Source organism: Coregonus clupeaformis, chromosome 5 (genome assembly GCF_020615455.1).
Source record: "Coregonus clupeaformis isolate EN_2021a chromosome 5, ASM2061545v1, whole genome shotgun sequence".
Taxonomy (NCBI): domain Eukaryota; kingdom Metazoa; phylum Chordata; class Actinopteri; order Salmoniformes; family Salmonidae; genus Coregonus; species Coregonus clupeaformis.
This window is the reverse complement of record NC_059196.1, coordinates 10,874,030-10,893,119: the sequence shown is the minus strand read 5'-3', so window position 1 is coordinate 10,893,119 and position 19,090 is coordinate 10,874,030. Positions and strand designations below refer to the sequence as shown.

The 19,090-nt window shown below is 42.9% G+C and overlaps 1 protein-coding gene and 1 non-coding gene across 3 annotated transcripts; both read left to right on the top strand.

Annotated features, from left to right (window-relative positions):
* Positions 1–6,488: 6,488 nt before the first annotated feature.
* On the top strand, positions 6,489–6,575 carry trnastop-uca. The gene has a single exon. It is a non-coding gene; the product is annotated as a tRNA-Sec (tRNA).
* Positions 6,576–7,050: 475 nt separating this feature from the next.
* mrpl28 (mitochondrial ribosomal protein L28) lies at positions 7,051–9,144 on the top strand. 2 transcript variants are annotated; one of them, XM_041877000.1, is made up of 6 exons: positions 7,051–7,143; positions 7,488–7,806; positions 7,925–8,077; positions 8,215–8,349; positions 8,559–8,645; positions 8,801–9,144. In XM_041877000.1, the coding sequence occupies exons 2-6, from the start codon at positions 7,519–7,521 to the stop codon at positions 8,894–8,896; spliced, it is 759 nt and encodes a 252-aa protein (XP_041732934.1). In that variant the 5' UTR covers positions 7,051–7,143; positions 7,488–7,518; the 3' UTR covers positions 8,897–9,144. The 2 variants fall into 2 exon arrangements, with proteins under 2 accessions (XP_041732934.1, XP_041732933.1); XM_041876999.1 differs by having other exon boundaries at positions 8,556–8,645.
* Positions 9,145–19,090: the final 9,946 nt, after the last annotated feature.

Below are 19,090 nucleotides of genomic sequence, written 5' to 3'. Positions count from 1 at the left end.
AACACATATGTTGTAATATGGAATTTTTTTCTGGCTTGGCTTCCACAGTGATTTTACTATATGGTGGGCTTTTGCACAGATGGGGCTCCATCTATGGGCAGGTTTCTGCACTCTAGTTATAAATGTGTCTCCCTCTGCCATATGGACGTATGATACACCAAGAGCAACTGGCGGCAAAAGAGCTGAGCACAGAACTCGTATGGGTAATTTTCCAGTACGTATATGATGAAATGTTGAGATGGAATAACAGAATCATTATGGGATTAAGGGAAACCTGTAACCATACCTTTTTGTATAAGAGAAGGGAAAAACAGAATAAAGCATGATGGACATTTTGTAATCCAGATTCGTGCCTGGATAGTAATGACAGTCAGCACACCCTGTAATCTAATCATCTTGAAGAAAAATGTTATGATACTGCTAGTATCACGCCATCAATATAACTGTATTAAGAGTCCAAGGGGAGGGGAAACCCTGCCTAGAGAGAAACCACATAGACTTCGCAAAAAATAGTGGGGTGGAACTGAAAGATGTCAATCATTTACATAAAGAGGAGTGACTATGTATGTTGTGTAAGAATGAAACTGTATAAAAGGAGAGCTCCGAGTCAGGATGGGCAGTTGCTCCATGGATCAGCTCGGCTTGTTACTTTGTAATAAAGTCTATACTGAATTCACAAGCTCCGTTGTCTGAGCGATATCTTTGAGAAGTATTTCTACAATACTCTGAGATATACCGCAGCAGGTAACTTCGATGGTAAACGACATCAAACAACATCCACTGCGCGCACGCTTGTCCACAAAACAATGTGGAGATATCGGGTCAGAGCACAGTGGCGACCCGTCATTCAGGGCAGGTGGGCAGAGCCCCACCTGTTAAGCTAAAAAATATATATATATATTTACAGGGAGGGAAAAAAGTATTTGATCCCCTGCTGATTTTGTACGTTTGCCCACTGACAAAGAAATGATCCGTCTATAAATTTAATGGTAGGTTTATTTGAACAGTGAGAGACAGAATAACAACAAAAAAATCCAGAAAAACGCATGTCAAAAATGTTATAAATTGATTTGCATTTTAATGAGGGAAATAAGTATTTGACCCCTCTGCAAAACATGACTTAGTACTTGGTGGCAAAACCCTTGTTGGCAATCACAGAGGTCAGACGTTTCTTGTAGTTGGCCACCAGGTTTGCACACATCTCAGGAGGGATTTTGTCCCACTCCTCTTTGCAGATCTTCTCCAAGTCATTAAGGTTTCGAGCCTGACGTTTGGCAACTCGAACCTTCAGCTCCCTCCACAGATTTTCTATGGGATTAAGGTCTGGAGACTGGCTAGGCCACTCCAGGACCTTAATGTGCTTCTTCTTGAGCCACTCCTTTGTTGCCTTGGCCGTGTGTTTTGGGTCATTGTCATGCTGGAATACCCATCCCAAATCAAATCAAATCAAATCAAATTTTATTGGTCACATGTGCCGAATACAACAAGTGCAGACATTACAGTGAAATGCTTACTTACAGCCCTTAACCAACAGTGCGTTTATTTTAAACAAAAAAAGTAAGAATAAAACAACAACAAAAAAAAGTGTTGAGAAAAACAAAGAGCAGAAGTAAAATAAAGTGACAGTAGGGAGGCTATATATACAGGGGGGTAACGGTGCAGAGTCAATGTGCGGGGGCACCGGCTAGTTGAGGTAGTTGAGGTAATATGTACATGTGGGTAGAGTTAAAGTGACTATGCATAAATACTTAACAGAGTAGCAGCAGCGTAAAAGGATGGGGTGGGGGGGCAGTGCAAATAGTCCGGGTAGCCATGATTAGCTGTTCAGGAGTCTTATGGCTTGTGGGTAGAAGCTGTTGAGAAGTCTTTTGGACCTAGACTTGGCACTCCGGTACCGCTTGCCGTGCGGTAGCAGAGAGAACAGTCTATGACTAGGGTGGCTGGAGTCTTTGACAATTTTGAGGGCCTTCCTCTGACACCGCCTGGTATAGAGGTCTTGGATGGCAGGGAGCTTTGCCCCAGTGATGTACTGGGCCGTACGCACTACCCTCTGTAGTGCCTTGCGGTCAGAGGCCAAGCAGTTGCCATACCAGGCGGTGATGCAACCAGTCAGGATGCTCTCGATGGTGCAGCTGTAGAATTTTTTTGAGGATCTGAGGACCCATGCCAAATCTTTTTAGTCTCCTGAGGGGGAATAGGCTTTGTCGTGCCCTCTTCACGACTGTCTTGGTGTGCTTGGACCATGATAGTTCGTTGGTGATGTGGACACCAAGGAACTTGAAGCTCTCAACCTGTTCCACTACAGCCCCGTCGATGAGAATGGGGCGTGCTCAGTCCTCTTTTTTTTTCCTGTAGTCCACAATCATCTCCTTTGTCTTGGTCACGTTGAGGGAGAGGTTGTTGTCCTGGCACCACACGGCCAGATCTCTGACCTCCTCCCTATAGGCTGTCTCATCGTTGTCGGTGATCAGGCCTACCACTGTTGTGTCGTCGGCAAACTTAATGATGGTGTTGGAGTCGTGCCTGGCCATGCAGTCATGGGTGAACAGAGAGTACAGGAGGGGACTGAGCACGCACCCCTGAGGGGCCCCCGTGTTGAGGATCAGTGTGGCAGATGTGTTGTTACCTACCCTTACCACCTGGGGGCGGCCCGTCAGGAAGTCCAGGATCCAGTTGCAGAGGGAGGTGTTTAGTCCCAGGATCCTTAGCTTAGTGATGAGCTTAGAGGGCACTATGGTGTTGAATGCTGAGCTGTAGTCAATGAATAGCATTCTCACGTAGGTGTTCCTCTTGTCCAGGTGGGAAAGGGCAGTGTGGAGTGCGATAGAGATTGCATCATCTGTGGATCTGTTGGGGCGGTATGCAAATTGGAGTGGGTCTAGGGTTTCTGGGATTATACTGTTGATGTGAGCCATGACCAGTCTTTCAAAGCACTTCATGGCTACAGACGTCAGTGCCACGGGTCGGTAGTCATTTAGGCAGGTTATCTTAGAGTTCTTGGGCACGGGGACTATGGTGGTCTGCTTGAAACATGTTGGTATTACAGACTCGGTCAGGGACATGTTGAAAATGTCAGTGAAGACACTTGCCAGTTGGTCAGCACATGCTCGGAGTACACGCCCTGGTAATCCGTCTGGCCCAGCGGCCTTGTGAATGTTGACTTGCTTAAAAGTCTTACTCACATCGGCTACGGAGAGCGTGATCACATAGTCGTCCGGAACAGCTGGTGCTCTCATGCATGCTTCAGTGTTGCTTGCCTCAAGCGAGCATAGAAGTGGTTTAGCTCGTCTGGTAGGCTTGTGTCACTGGGCAGCTGCGGCTGTGCTTCCCTTTGTAGTCTGTAATAGTTTTTCAAGCCCTGCCACATCCGACGAGCGTCAGAGCCAGTGTAGTATGATTCAATCTTAGACCTGTATTGACTCTTTGCCTGTTTGATGGTTCGTCGGAGGTCATAGCGGGATTTCTTATAAGCTTCGGGTTAGAGTCCCGTTCCTTGAAAGCGGCAGCTCTACCCTTTAGCTCAGTGCGGATGTTGCCTGTAATCCATGGCTTCTGGTTGGGGTATGTACGTACGGTCACTGTGGGGACGACATCATCGATGCACTTATTGATGAAGCCAGTGACTGATGTGGTGTACTCCTCAATGCTGTCTGAAGAATCCCGGAACATGTTCCAGTCTGTGCTAGCAAAACAGTCCTGTAGCTTGGCATCTGCGTCATCTGACCACTTTTTATTAACCGAATCACTGGTGCTTCCTGCTTCAGTTTTTGCTTATAAGCAGGAATCAGGAGGATAGAGTTATGGTCAGATTTGCCAAATGGAGGGCGAGGGAGAGCTTTGTATGCGTCTCTGTGTGTGGAGTAAAGGTGGTCTAGAGTTTTTTTCCCTCTGGTTGCACATTTGACATGCTGGTAGAAATTAGGTAGAACGGATTTAAGTTTCCCTGCATTAAAGTCCCCGGCCACTAGGAGCGCTGCATCTGGATGAGCGTTTTCCTGTTGATTAATGGCCTTGTACAACTCATTCAGTGCAATCTTAATGCCAGCATCCACGACCCATTTTCAATGCCCTGGCTGAGGGAAGGAGGTTCTCACCCAAGATTTGACGGTACATGGCCCCATCCATCGTCCCTTTGATGCGGTGAAGTTGTCCTGTCCCTTTAGCAGAAAAACACCCCCAAAGCATAAAGTTTCCACCTCCATTTTTGACGGTGGGGATGGTGTTCTTGGGGTCATAGGCAGCATTCCTCCTCCTCCGAACATGTTGAGTTGATGCCAAAGAGCTCGATTTTGGTCTCATCTGACCACAACACTTTCACCCAGTTCTCCTCTGAATCATTCAGATGTTCATTGGCAAACTTCAGACGGGCATGTATATGTGCTTTCTTGAGCAGGGGGACCTTGCGGGCGCTGCAGGATTTCAGTCCTTCATGGCGTAGTGTGTTGTCAATTGGTGACTTTCTTGGTGACTATGGTCCCAGCTGCCTTGAGATCATTGACAAGATCCTCCCATGTAGTTCTGGGCTGATTCCTCACCGTTCTCATGATCATTGCAACTCCACGAGGTGAGATCTTGCATGGAGCCCCAGTCCGAGGGAGATTGACAGTCTTTTGTGTTTCTTCCATTTGCGAATAATCGCACCAACTGTTGTCACCTTCTCACCAAGCTGCTTGGCGATGGTCTTGTAACCCATTCCAGCCTTGTGTTGGTCTACAATCTTGTCCCTGACATCCTTGGAGAGCTCTTTGGTCTTGGCCATGGTGGAGAGATTGGAATCTGATTGATTGATTGCTTCTGTGGACAGGTGTCTTTTAAACAGGTAACGAGCTGAGATTTGGAGCACTCTTGTGCTCCAAATCTCAGCTCGTTACCTGTTTAAAAGACACCTGGGAGCCAGAAATCTTTCTGATTGAGAGGGGGTCAAATTCTTATCTCCCACATTAAAATGCAAATCAATTTATAACATTTTTGACATGCGTTTCTGGATTTTGTTGTTGTTATTCTGTCTCTCACTGTTCAAATAAACCTACCATTGAAATGATAGACTGATCATTTCTTTGTCAGTGGGCAAACGTACAAAATCAGCAGGGGATCAAATACTTTTTTCCCCTCACTGTATAATAATTTTATAGATAAAACATTACACAATAAGTTGGAAATCTCAAATTCAACAATGAGTGGTTTGGAAGGAATCAGTGGCTAACTGCAAGTGTTGTAAAGCAATCACTAGCCTGCTATTCAGTGGAGTGGGTGTGTGGTCCAAGTCTGGGTTTAAGTGTCTCTTTTCCAAGCTTAAAAGGATCAACATTCAACACCATGGGCCATAAAAATTGGAATACATTGTCCATGCTGTCAATCCAGCTTGACTTCTGCTGCGTTCAAAACAACTGGAAGTTGGAACTGGGAACAGACTTCAGTGAGTTCAAGACAACTGGGAACTCTGAAAAGAATGAGCTCCGACTAGGAAAATATGTTTTGAATCAGTTTGAACGTCATCCAACTCTGAATTCCAACTTGGGAAGTCGGGCCTCTTTCTAGAGCTCCGACTTTCCAAGTTGGAATTCAGAGTTGGATGACGTTCAAAACGATTTTTCCCAGTCGGAGCTCGTTTTTCCCCAAGTTCCCAGTTGTTTTGAATGGGCTGGAGTTGGAAGTCAGAGATTTCCGAATTCCCAGTTCCGAATTCCCAGTAGTTTTGAACGCGGCATAAGATGCTCCAACGGGACATGCATCAAGCACACCCATCTCATTAGTGGTGGTGAGATAAGAGACATTATGTCAGACTAAATTGCAATTGTCTGTCATAGCCACATTAAAAGTATGTGATGGTGAGTTGAGAAGACAATCAGAAATACTGTTAAAATGTTTTTCAATACTGTTAAAATGTTTTTCAATTGAGTGCCATAGCCCCAAATAAAAGAGTAAACATTGGTTAAGAATTTTCAGATATCAAAATGGGGTCGTGGCGGGCCAAAACAGTTTGGGAACCCCTGTTTTAGTATATATTAATGTACATGCATGATTCTGATATATCATATGGATTGCTTTTATACAGTTGTGTGTCTATCTTCACCAAAAGTGCTGGAATAAAATAATTTTCACCAAAGACATTCTGCTTCCTTTGTGCGCAAAACATGTCTGAAATGAATGAACCCACAAATGAGAAAACCAAAGTCCTGCAACATTATTTGACGGTGACTCTGGATGCACGCTGTAAAAACTCCACCCCTTTTGTTATCAACCAGCCAACCAAATCTTAGGTTTTTGCATTATTTCGAAAAGCCCTCCCTTAACAACAAACTTCGTTTAATATCTGTGTTTCTTTCATTATAGAGTCACTAAAAAGCTTGCTATTTTCATTGGAGCAAATGGTTACATTCCTTATACTAAATAGTATGGTTGCTTTCACCACTAAATCTGGTCACCGAGACTGAAACACTTATGCACACTGTCAGGTATAACTTCTCACTGGATACTCTCTGTAGAATGCCCGGATGAGCCTCGGTGGTCCGGGGTGCAGGCTTCAAACCTGTAGCTGCTTAGCGGCAGAGTGGTTCAATTCCACCTTTCGGGCGTAATTTCAAGAATTTAAAATGAATGGACTTTGATTCCTTACAATAATCATAATAGTTCGCTAATAGATATACTACACAACAAAACATTTGGAATAATGCTCTTCGAAGTAAATAACTACCTTTGTTGAAGCTAGCCGTCTGCTCTTGTATTTTATTTCAACATGGTCATGCTTTCTGATACCTTTGGGTATTGATGATGAAAGGTAGCCCAGTTGTTAGAGCATTCGGCCAGTTACTGAAAGGCCACCCTTGAGCAAGGCACTTAACCCTAATTGCTTCTGCTAAATGACTAAAATGAGATGCCCGGTCACTCAAAAATCAGGTGCTGCGCGCGCCGCGGCCCAAATGTTACGCATCCTTCAACGAACCAGACCGGATGTACATAATGACTGGCAAGCCCGATAAACCAATCACCACTTCAGCGTCTTTTTTTTAACCAATCAATCTTCTTGTTGGAGTGGGTTGCACCATCTTTTACGGAAATGTGTGCATGTCCTTGATTATGAAGTAACGTGGAGAGAGATAAGCTGCATCTTATGGTGTAATTTGTCGCTTATCCAATTCAAAGGTAAATTGCTGTTTCAGCTGTGTAGAAACTAGTATTTGTCAACAATTTTGGAATTATATTATAAACAGCTTCATTGCTGTCTTATCCAGCTAGCTAGTTTAGTGATCCCAACGTGCGGTATTGTTCGCGGTTGACTGCCAGACAACCCAGCAGCAACATAGCTAGCTAGCTATACAGACTTTTCAATATTCATATTGATATAGCTATTTTACCTTACCTTGCTGTTGTCTAACAATGAGTTTAACACAAGCACATTTAAATGCTTCGAGATTCCTTTAATGAAGGAATAAAGGAACTGTAAATATGACTGTTCTTTGCCCTATGTTATTTTTATGTTTCCCCAGCTAGGCGTGTGTCAACACCAGCCCAGTGACCATGCCTCTCCACAAGTACCCCCCAAAGATCTGGGAAGCCCTAAAACTGAAGCAGGGGATCTATGCCCGCCTCCCCAAACACTACCTCCGCTCTCTGGAGGAGACCACGCAGCCCACCCCGGTCCACTGGAAGGCCCTGGGAGTCAAGTACAGGGCCAACCCTAAAACAGGGCACAAGGAGCGGGTACAAGACGTCCCCATCCCCATCTACTACCCACCAGAGTCCCAGGACGGTCTATGGGGAGGCGAGGGATGGATATCAGGCTTCAGATATGCCAACAATGATAAAGTGAGTACTATGTAGGGCATTAATGAACATCATGAGCATATTTTTTTTGTTCCCTGTATTCACAGACACACTTTATTCTATATCTGAGCATGTATCCTAACATTGTCTCTCTCTTCAGCTATCCAACAGGCTGGAAAGAGTCTGGAAGCCACAACTGTTCACCAGAGAGCTGTACAGCGAGATCCTCAACCACAAGTTCACCATCACCGTCACGGCTCGCACCCTAGACCTCATCGATGCCGCCTACGGCTTGGACTTCTACATCCTGAGGGTGAGAGAGGAGGCTGCATGTTATCATCTTTAGCTATAGTGTGTGAATATATGTAAATTCTCCAACGTGCAGTGTTTTGAGAAGATGACACTTAACATGGGTTTCATCATCCAATGACTTGATTGATTCTCTTCCAGACACCAAAGGAGGACCTGAACTCCAAGCTAGGAATGGACCTGAGGCGGGCCATGCTCTTGAGGCTGGCCTTTAAAGACACCCAGCTCTACCCAGAGGACCCTGCCAAGAGGGAGAAGATCTACACCAAGTACAAGGTGGGTTCGTTATGTTTTGGGCCATGACGTGTTTGAGGTACCAACACACTTTTGTCTTGAGCTTTCATCATGTTGCTATAGGAGATGATGCAGCAGTTCATAAAGTCAGTGAAAGTGCTGCACAAATTTTGTAGATAGTTAAAAGATCTCATTACATTATCTCTCTCCCTCTCCTTCTGTCCTCGCTCTTCTTCCCTTGCCCCCAGCAGCAGTTTGAAATCCCTGCAGAGGAGGCTGAGTGGGTTGGCCTGAGTGTGGATGAGGCCGTGGAGAAACAGAGACAACTGGAGCACAAGGTAACTGCATCGTTTCAGTCACATGGAACATATGGTGTCACTCAGTTATCACCCTGCCAGAGTAAACATGCACGGTCGATATGGACAGATTTTTTTTATTGTATCTGCTCTGACCCATACTCTCTCTGACTGGACTCTATTCTTTTGTGTCCCAGGAGCCGGAGCCTCTGTTCAAGCGCTGTGTGGAGAACCTGGTGAAGGAGCTGGTCGTCCAGAAACTCTCTGAACCACAGCTGGTGGAGAAGAAGTAAGGGCCATTTCCTTAGGAGCACTGAGGTCACTTCCTGTTGACGGTGACACTTGGGGACACTTGGTGGTTACTTGGTCCCATTTAAAGACACTTATTTATTCAGGTTCTATTTTTCAGCAGCTGATTTGGACCTATCTCCATCTGGGTTGTTACCATTTAAATATTCCCCATTCCTCTGTTTGATAGTGAGGCTTTCCTTGGTCAGTGCTATATCATTTGTCTAAGGAATAAAATATTCACATTTCTTAATCTGTTTTGATTGACAATTTCTTAAAGTTAGTGTTGTGGTTAGTTGCACAGTACTGCGCGCTTGATTCCTAATCTAGACTGTCATACTCCAGTTTATCCTCTAGATGGAAGTGTTTACCAGTTTTTCAGTATCATAATTTAAGAACAATAGAAAACAGCCAGGAGCGTCATTTATCAAAGGTCCGTGTGCACCAAAAAGTACTCTAAACCTTGCATGTTGCAGTTTTCCTGCAAAGGTTGGTATTGATACATTTGGAAATTCACGGGAAAGTGTGCGTATCGCACGTACAGCTCAGACCATATGCAGAAGACACATTTCGAACATACATTTTGTATTACCATATCATTTTTATGAGTTTACACACTCCCAGGAATGGCATACATGATGGATCATTAGCTTATACACTAACTTTCACACATCTAGATGGCCGGGCGGGGTGGGTGTGGAGCCAGAGACGGCAGGGGTCCAAACTGTAGAACCCAGTTCCTACATTTGAAATAAAAATTTATTTTATCAAACAAAACTATGCTACATTTGATCTCTGAGACCCTTAGGATGACAAATCAGAGCAAGATTACTGAACGTAAGTACATCATTTACCTTCAGAGGTGAATGTATCAAACCAGTTGCCGTGATAAGTTTTTTGTTGTGCATTCCTCAAACAATAGCATGGTATTTTTTCACTCTAATAGCTACTGTAAATTGGACAGTGCGGTTAGATTAACAAGAATTTAAGCTTTCTGCCCATATAAGACATGTCTATGTCCTGGAAAGTTTGCTGTTACTTACAACAGTCATGCTAATCACATTAGCGCATGTTAGCTCAACCGTCCCATATACGGGACACCGATCCCGTAAAGGTTAACTGTACTTGCTTTTTAATATGATGAAACTATTCCTTAAAAATATTTTTTGCAAAAGAAACGTTGAACATCAATTAGTCAAATCAGAGTGTAAAAGCGGGTGAGCTGGTTTGGCCATTTTGTGCTGGAAAACAGCGGGTCGAGCACACAAAGGTTTTGTGAAGCTTGCATTCAATTGCCACTCCTTGTTGCACTCAACAAGCTTCCATTTCCCCTGTCACAAGGGGATTTATGGCTGATTTAAGAAGAAATCGTCAACCGTGTTACTTTATTTGGCACTTAGTATAGTCATGTTTTTATTAAGTTGAACGTGCTCTTTATGACAATGTTAAAATTAGGTGAAATCAAAAGGCACCGAATTGGTGGAACGACCCAAATATTAGGCTGCCATTTATCTATCACTCATTCAATGGCCAAGCCTGCTCCAAAGGAAATAGACCAGTTGGCCCTATTTAAAATATTTGACGGTATTGTTGTAAGATAGGAGAGCGACATCATAGCCTATTTAATCTCAGAGTCTATACTAACGCAGGAGATAGAAACACACTCAGGTTGATAAACAAACGAACAATAATTCATATTTTGCATAGAAATGTGGGCTATAGCATTTACTTTAAAATTGTTTGAATAGACAATCAATATTGCAGAAAATGCGGACAGTGTTTGACACTCGCTATAGGCGACATACATTTGGTTTGAAAAAGTAACTTCAAAAGATTAAAACATTCTGCCCACACCTCTACAGAAATGTGATCACATTGCACTTTCTTTTAGAGACTGCCAGGGACCAGTTCCAAAATCTCCAAATCATACAGCAAATGAGGGTGTTATTGTTACCATAAGGTGGAGGGCGTTTTCCAGGCGGAGTTGTAATACTCGTTCATGAGCACACAAATATACACTGAACAAAAATATGAATGCAACATGTAAAGTGTTGGTCCCATGTTTCATGAGCTGAAATAAAAGATCCCAGAAATGTTCCATATGCACAAAAAGCTTATTTCTCTCATTTTGTGCAAAAATTGTTTACATCCCTTTTAGTCAGCATTTCTCCTTTGCCAAAATAATCCTTCCACCTGACAGGTGAGGCATATCAAAAAGCTGATTAAACAGCATTACACAGCTGATTAAACAGCATTACACAGGTGCACCTTGTGCTGGGGACAATAAAAGGCCACTAAAATGTGCAGTTTTGTCACACAACACAATGCCCCAGATGACTAAGTTTTGAGGGAGCGTGCAATTGGCATGCTGACTGCAGGAATGTCCACCAGAGCTGTTGCCAGAGAATTGAATGTTCGTTTCTCTACCATAAGCCGCCTTCAATGTCGTTTTAGAGAATTTGTCAGTATGTCCAACCGTCTTCACAACCGCAGACCATGCGTAAGCATTCCAGCTCTGGACCTCCACATCCGGCTTCTTCACCTGAGGGATCGTCTGAGACCAGCCACCCGGACAGCTGATTAAACTGTGGGTTTGCACAATAGAATAATTTCTGCACAAACTGTCAGAAACTGTCTCAGGGAAGCTCATCTGCTCGTCGTCCTCACCAGGGTCTTGACCTGACCGCAATTTGGCGTCGTAACCGACTTCAGTCGGCAAATGCTCACCTTCGATGGCCCCTGGCACGCTGGAGAAGTGTGCTCTTCGCAGATGAATCCCAGTTTCAACTGTACCTGGCAGATGGCAGACAGCGTGTATGGCGTTGTGTGGGAGAGCGGTTTGATGATGTGAACAGAGTGCCCCATGGTGGCTGTGGGGTTATGGTATAGGCTGGCATAAGCTACAGACAACGAACACAATTGCATTTTATCGATGGCAATTTGAATGCACAGAGATACCATGACGAGATCCTGAGGCCCATTGTCGTGCCATTCATCCGCTGCCATCACCTCATGTTTCAGCATGATAATGCACGGCCCCATGTTGCAAGGATCTGTAGGCAATAGCCTACAATAATTGAGTCTTAAACAAATAAGCTTACGTTTTCTCATTAGATTTTGAATATAACACTGCTGTGTAATGTCCTACTGTCGGTTTTTGCTTTTTGGGAGATTACAAGGACAATAAGGCAAGATGGACTTCGCCTTATTTACACCACACACCCCTTAACTCACTTAAACGTAACAAAGACCACATACACACTTGTCTATTAATTCCCTTATATGGTACACAATGATATTACTGAAAAAGAAGCTGCTTGGCTCTTCAGTAAACAGTGTTTTTTTGTGGCTTTCGCTTTTGAGTCCTTCAGCACCACTGTAACTGTTTCCGTTACCAAATGGTGTGTGGTTAAGACACTTGTAGGGCGGGGAGTCCCTGTTAGTTTGGGGACTCCCATGGGTGTAGTAACCTAGCAACAAAGAAGGAGTTCTCAACAATTACCTGTCCACAGGTTAGTATAATATAATATGCCATTTAGCAGACGCTTTTATCCAAAGCGACTTACAGTCACGCGTGCATACTCTTTTACGTATGGGTGGTCCCGGGGATCGAACCCACTACCCTGGCGTTACAAGCGCCATGCTCTACCAATTGAGCTACAGAGGACCACATATCCTTATAAGGATAGGCGATGTTGCATGCCAAAGACTGGAATTACCCTTACTGTAAATCTAATGTATGATGGCACTCATTTTCCCCATAGGCCCATTCCTTTTTTTAAACCTGCCGTTACACTGGCAGAGCCTTCGATGGGAATGAACAGTATGCAAACTTAGCATTAAACAGTGAAATATACTATGTGTGGATAATCATTCAGGGAATATGCCTTTGCTGTATGGTCAGTGTCTTTAATTATTTGATTGCAAAGATAGTGAATGGAATGACAGTGTAGTATACGATAGATTTCAATATGGACATGTGACATGACCTGATCATTGTGACTTGAGAGCTTCTCAACTACTTTGAACTCGACGAGATGTGCGAATTGAGTGCTTTGTTCCATTACCTTATGATTGTCTACATATGTGTTTCCATTATGTCAATTACTGACAAGTGGGTCAGTGGGGGAGGTTTATAGATTTCTAGTTTTACTTGGTAAACTTATTCTGGGTTGAAATCAAACAGTCAACAGGAGATGACATACACTAAGTATATAGTGCCTTGCAAAAGTATTCATCCTCCTTGGTGTTTTTCGTATTTTGTTGCATTACAACCTGTAATTTAAATATATTTTTATTTGGATTTCATGTAATGGACATACACAAAATAGTCCAAATTGGTGAAGTGAAATGAAAAAAATTACTTGTTTGAAAACGGAAAAGTGGTGCGTGCATATGTATTCACCCCCTTTGCTATGAAGCCCCTAAAAAAGATCTGGTGAAAACAATTACCTTCAGAAGTCACATAATTAGTTAGATTGCACACAGGTGGGCTTTATTTAAGTGTCAAATGATCTCAGTACAGATACACCTGTTCTGAAAGGCCCCAGAGTCTGCAACACCACTAAGCAAGGGGCACCATTAAGCAAGCGGCACCATGAAGACCAAGGAGCTCTCCAAACAGGTCAGGGACAAAGTTGTGGAGAAGTAATGATCAGGGTTGGGTTATAAAAAAAATATCAGAAACTTTGAACATCCCACGGAGCACCATTAAATCCATTATTAAAAAATGGAAAGAATATGGCACCACAACAAACCTGCCAAGAGAGGGCCGCCCACCAAAACTCATGGACCAGGCAAGGAGGGCATTAATCAGAGAGGCAACAAAGAGACCAAAGATGACCCTGAAGGAGATGCAAAGCTCCACAGCGGAGATTGGAGTATCTGTCCATAGGTCCACTTTAAGCCGTACACTCCACAGAGCTGGGCTTTATGGCAGAGTGGCCAGAAAAAATCCATTGCTTAAAGAAAATAAATAAGCAAACACATTTAGTGTTTGCCAAAAGGCATGTGGGTGACTCCCCAAACATATGGAAGAAGGTACTCTGGTCAGATGAGACTAAAATTGAGCTTTTTGGCCATCAAGGAAAACGCTATGTCTGGCGCAAACCCAATACCTCTCATCACCCCGAGAACACCATCCCCACAGTGAAGCATGGTGGTGGCAGCATCATGCTGTGGGGATGTCTTTCATCAGCAGGGACTGGGAAACTGGTCAGAATTGAAGGAATGATGGATGGCGCTAAATACAGGGAAATTCTTGAGGGAAACCTGTTTCAGTCTTCCAGAGAGTTGAGACTGGGACAGAGGTTCGTTCACCTTCCAGCAGGACAATGACCCTAAGCATACTGCTAAAGCAACACTCGAGTGGTTTAAGGGGAAACATTTAAATGTCTTGGAATGGCCTAGTCAAAGCCCAGACCTCAATCCAATTGAGAATCTGTGGTATGACATAAAGATTGCTGTACACCAGCGGAACCCATCCAACTTGAAGGAACTGGAGCAGTTTTGCCTTGAAGAATGGGCAAAAATCCCAGTGGCTAGATGTGCCAAGCTTATAGAGACATACCCCAAGAGATTTGCAGCTATAATTGCTGCAAAAGGTGGCTCTACAAAGTATTGACTTGAATTTTTATGCACGCTCGTTTTCTGTTTTCTTGTGTTATTTCTTGTTTGTTTCACAATAAAAAAGATTTTGCATCTTCAAAGTGGTAGGCATGTTGTGTAAATCAAATGATACAAACCCCAAAAACATTAATTTTAATTCCAGGTTGTAAGGCAACAAAATAGGAAAAATGCCAAGGGGGGTGAATACTTTCGCAATCCACTGTACAAAACATAAAGGACACTTGCTCTTTCATTTACATTTTAGTCATTTAGCAGACGTTCTTATCCAGAGCAACTTTACAGTTAGTGAGTGCATACGTTTTATTTTTCTTCATACTGGCCCCCCGTGGGAATCGAACCCACAACCCTGCCGTTGCAAGCGCCATGCTCTACCAACTATGCTACACGGGGCCTTGACACAGACTGACCAGCTGAATCCACGTGAAAGCTATGATCCCTTATTGATGTCACTTGTTAAATCCACTTCAATCAGTGTAGATGAAGGGGAAGAGACAGGTTAAAGAAGGATATTTAAGCCTTGAGACCATTGAGACATGGATTGTGTATGTGTGCCATTCAGAGGGTGAGTGGGAAAGACAAAAGATGTAAGTGCCTTTGAACGGGGTATGGTAGTAGGTTGTGTCAAGAACTGCAACACTGCTGAGTTTTTCACGCTCAACAGTTTCCTGTGTGCATCAAGAATGATCCACCACCCAAAGGACATCCAGCCAACTTGACACAACTGTGGGAAGCATTGGAGTGAAAATGGGCCAACATCACTGTGGAACGCTTTCGACACCTTGCAAAGTCCATTCCCAGACGAATTGAGGCTGTTCTGAGGGCAAAAAAAGGCAACTCAATATTGTTCCTGGTGTTTGGTCTACTTGTTTTAGAGGGACTGTTCATTATGAAAGTTGAGTCATTTTGCATTCACATTTTCCCTCTATTGTAACCATTGTGGTTTATGAGGTGACAACACTATCAGCTAAATTCAGAAGTCAGCCTACCAGGCCAGAATTCCCTTGGATCCCCAGAGAAACATCTATGTAGGCCATCTCTAAACCACAGCAACACCTTAGACTGCATTTACACAGGCAGCCCATTTCTGATATTTTGCCACTAATTGGTCTTTTAAACAATCAGATCAGTTATTTTGCCAATAACTGGGCAAAATATCAGAATTGGGCTGCCTGTGTAGATGCAGCCTTTGTGACTGGTTGTGTTCATGTGGCACAAGATAAATTACAGCTGCAAAGTCCCACTGTATAGGGCCATCAACATTCAGTGATTCCAAACCAGGGTTGGGTAAGTTACTTTCTAAATGTAATCTGTTTGTTACTAGTTACCTGTCCAAAATTGTAATCAGTTACGTCACTTTTGGATTACCTAAACTCAGTAACGTAATCGGATTACTGTCAGTTACTTTTGGATAGTTACTTTTGAATTACTTTCCCCTTAAGCGGCATTAGAAGAAGACAAAAAGGATCCATCATAGTGGTCTATGACTTGTGGTTAGACTCGCTCAGGTGGAACAAACTTGCGCGTCTTTTTAATGCTGAATTGAATGTCATTGAGAAAAAAGAAAGGTGTCAGTGTATTTTTTCTGCAAACATCCTTTTGGAATGTAAAAGTAATCTAGTTTTTCAAAAGTATATGTAATCTGATTACAATATTTTTGCTGATAACCCAACCGATTACAGTTGTTTGTAATCAGATTACATTTACCTGATTACATGTAATCCATTACTCCCCAACCCTGTCCGAAACCACTAGGGAGCAGTAAAGAGTCTGCTAAGATGGAGTGCAAAGGAAACCGTCTTAGTCTTTACCACTACCAGGCCTCATCGTCGCTCATCCTTATAGCAAACTTCACTCCTGTAATTCTGTTATACAGTAATTAAGTTTCATCCTTCAACATTATTTAAATGATCTAATCGTTCCACATTTAGGAGAATTTAGTTTTAATTCCTTCTATATATTCTACAAAAATATTGAATAACATGTAACAAAGATTCAAATTGTCTCACACACGCAGGTTATGTTTTAACACCAGAAAAGGTGGAGAGAGGAAAGGTTAGACGTTGACTTTGTTATGTCACACATTCTCATTTGCATTCAAACACATTTGCAGAACGTGCAGTAAGTCATGTGTGAGTAAGATCTATCAATGGTTTGAGGAGGAGATAGGGGGATTGTTGAATGGCCACACATAGGACATTTCAACTCCCTTAATCAGCATTTTTATAGATGGGGAATTTCTGTATCCAAGTCCCTTATTAGCTGCCAATGCTTTGTATTCGGTCACTCCCTTTGTCTTCCCACCAATGTCCTTATACTATAGGGAATAACCACACTGAGAGGGTAGGTGCAGGTCACACTCACTACAAGGTAACCTCATGTCTATGCTTTCTTATGACTAATCTGTATACTTGGAAAAGCTCTTCTGCATGAATTCATGGGAAGTTTACGTGTTTCAAAATCCCAAAGTTAATTTCTGACCAAGTATGCAAATTATTTTCTAAAGCTGCTGAGCTAATTTTTAAGTGAATTCAGACCAAAGCAGGAATAACTTGAGCATGTACAGTAGGCCTATTTTTGTAAATTGACTAATTGAGTAGCAGTAGTTACTAATGTGTTATGGGTTAGATTGAATGTGACTGGGGCAGATATCTGAGGGAAGTTTGCTATAATAATAGCATCACATCCTGAAGAGTGTGATTAAGAAGCATGTGACTCAGAGTTTTGTAAGGTTGGATACGCTTCCAACGCCACTAATATCTCCCCCATTCATAACAGCCAGCAAATACGTAACACATCTCCCAGAAGATTAGGACTGAGTGACGGTAAACGGAAAGTGTCAGAAGGTGGCTGCTTATCAACCGTTGGGACCCAAAGTTTACACTGTAACGAGGGTGGTCACAAAGGGGTGGGTTGTAGATCGGCCTTGGGATTTGCGATGTGACCTAACCTAAGCACAGGAAAGTATTATCCACAGGTACCGACTGTAGCAGAACATAGGATGTCATTGGAGATGTTGGGTGCTAGGGAGGTCAGGTCAGGTCAAGTCACATGAAGGGAGAAGGAACAGTTTATTACCCATATCACTTAACTTCCTGCCTAGCAACAAATATCTAATGTTTAGAGAAAAGGAGGAGACTCCGCTCCGCCTAAAGTGGGGTATAAATACTTGTGCTGGTGGGAACGTCTTTGTCTTATGCAGCTGTGTGACCCAGTGGGTGAATAAACTTGGTTTGAGCTTTACAAGTAGTCCGTGAGTTTTTACTCTGTTTATTTAGAATATAACACTATAGAAATAAAGCCATTAATGCGAGTGTGTGTACTTTAGTCAAGTATGAAATGTACTATAGTCAAGTATGTGATGTATATAGAGTTACTGCTAATACTCATCAGGGTGTGACTAACTGTGTGTACATATGGTAATGAAACTTTTGGCTGTGAGCCCAGTGTGGAGTTTCCCTGTGGCTTTATGCCACGCTTTTTCCAGTGTTGGTCAACAGTGAAAAGCACATTGTGAGATACAACTGCTCAGACTGGGCCTGTAAGTCTACAGGAGGAACAAAGTGACACCTTTTAACTGGGATATTCAACTGCTATGCTATTATTGAGCTTATTAAACAAACGTACGTCATCATATTGTTCACCATGGACCTGTAAAGAGAGATCCGTTCAGGTTTGTGCCGTTCAGCAGATAAGGGTGGCGTGATTTGTGCCTCTAGTGAAATGTCTGCTGCCATATAGTAGCCTTTCACTGGGTTGCGTTCAGTAGGCATAAAAAAGGAGCATACACCTAAACCTCTCCTGTAAATATATTTGAAAACATTGTTACTGTTTGTGCCTAATAAACATAACCTGGGTGAAAGCTTGAACTGCTGCCGATTGGGATTTTACAGTGGGCTTATAACTTCCCATAATGCTCCTCTGACTCAGCAAAAACTGAACACATCCAAATAGAAATGCTTAAAAATAAACGAGAACAGGTTTCAGCGGCGCTACACACAAGCTGTATGGGAGAATGAGTGATGCAGTGATGTAAGCTCATCAGGTAAAAAGCCATAAATACATTGACATCTTCCCCAGAAAGGGGAAGATAAGAGCTAATATAAGAGCATTTCTGCTTTTACATTAGGTAAAACACCAGTTACATACAATACAAATAATATATTTGTGTTTTACAATAATTCTCAAGTCACAACAGTCAAGCCAGGTACAAGCAGGGCATGTTGTGTGGGTGAGGTTAGGGGAAGTCACGTTATTTTTGGAGTAAATGTTAGTGAGGCGTTAGGAATGTGAGTGGGCTGGACTGACCCGCATCAAAAGCTGGCAGTAAAATTAGGATGGCATTTAAAAAATGTCCCCAAAAAAAGTCAGCATTTAAAGCAGCTGAGGCTGAACACAATGATGGACCCAGGAGGCAGACGCACCCTGTTCTCCCACAGCCCCCTCTCTTTCTCTCTCCTTTCTGTCATTGGACAGTTTGCTTTTTAAATTGAGTAAAAACCTATCATGTCATTAATATGAAATATGAAATAGCCTATTCAACCAACAACAAAACGCACTTGATGTGACCAGAG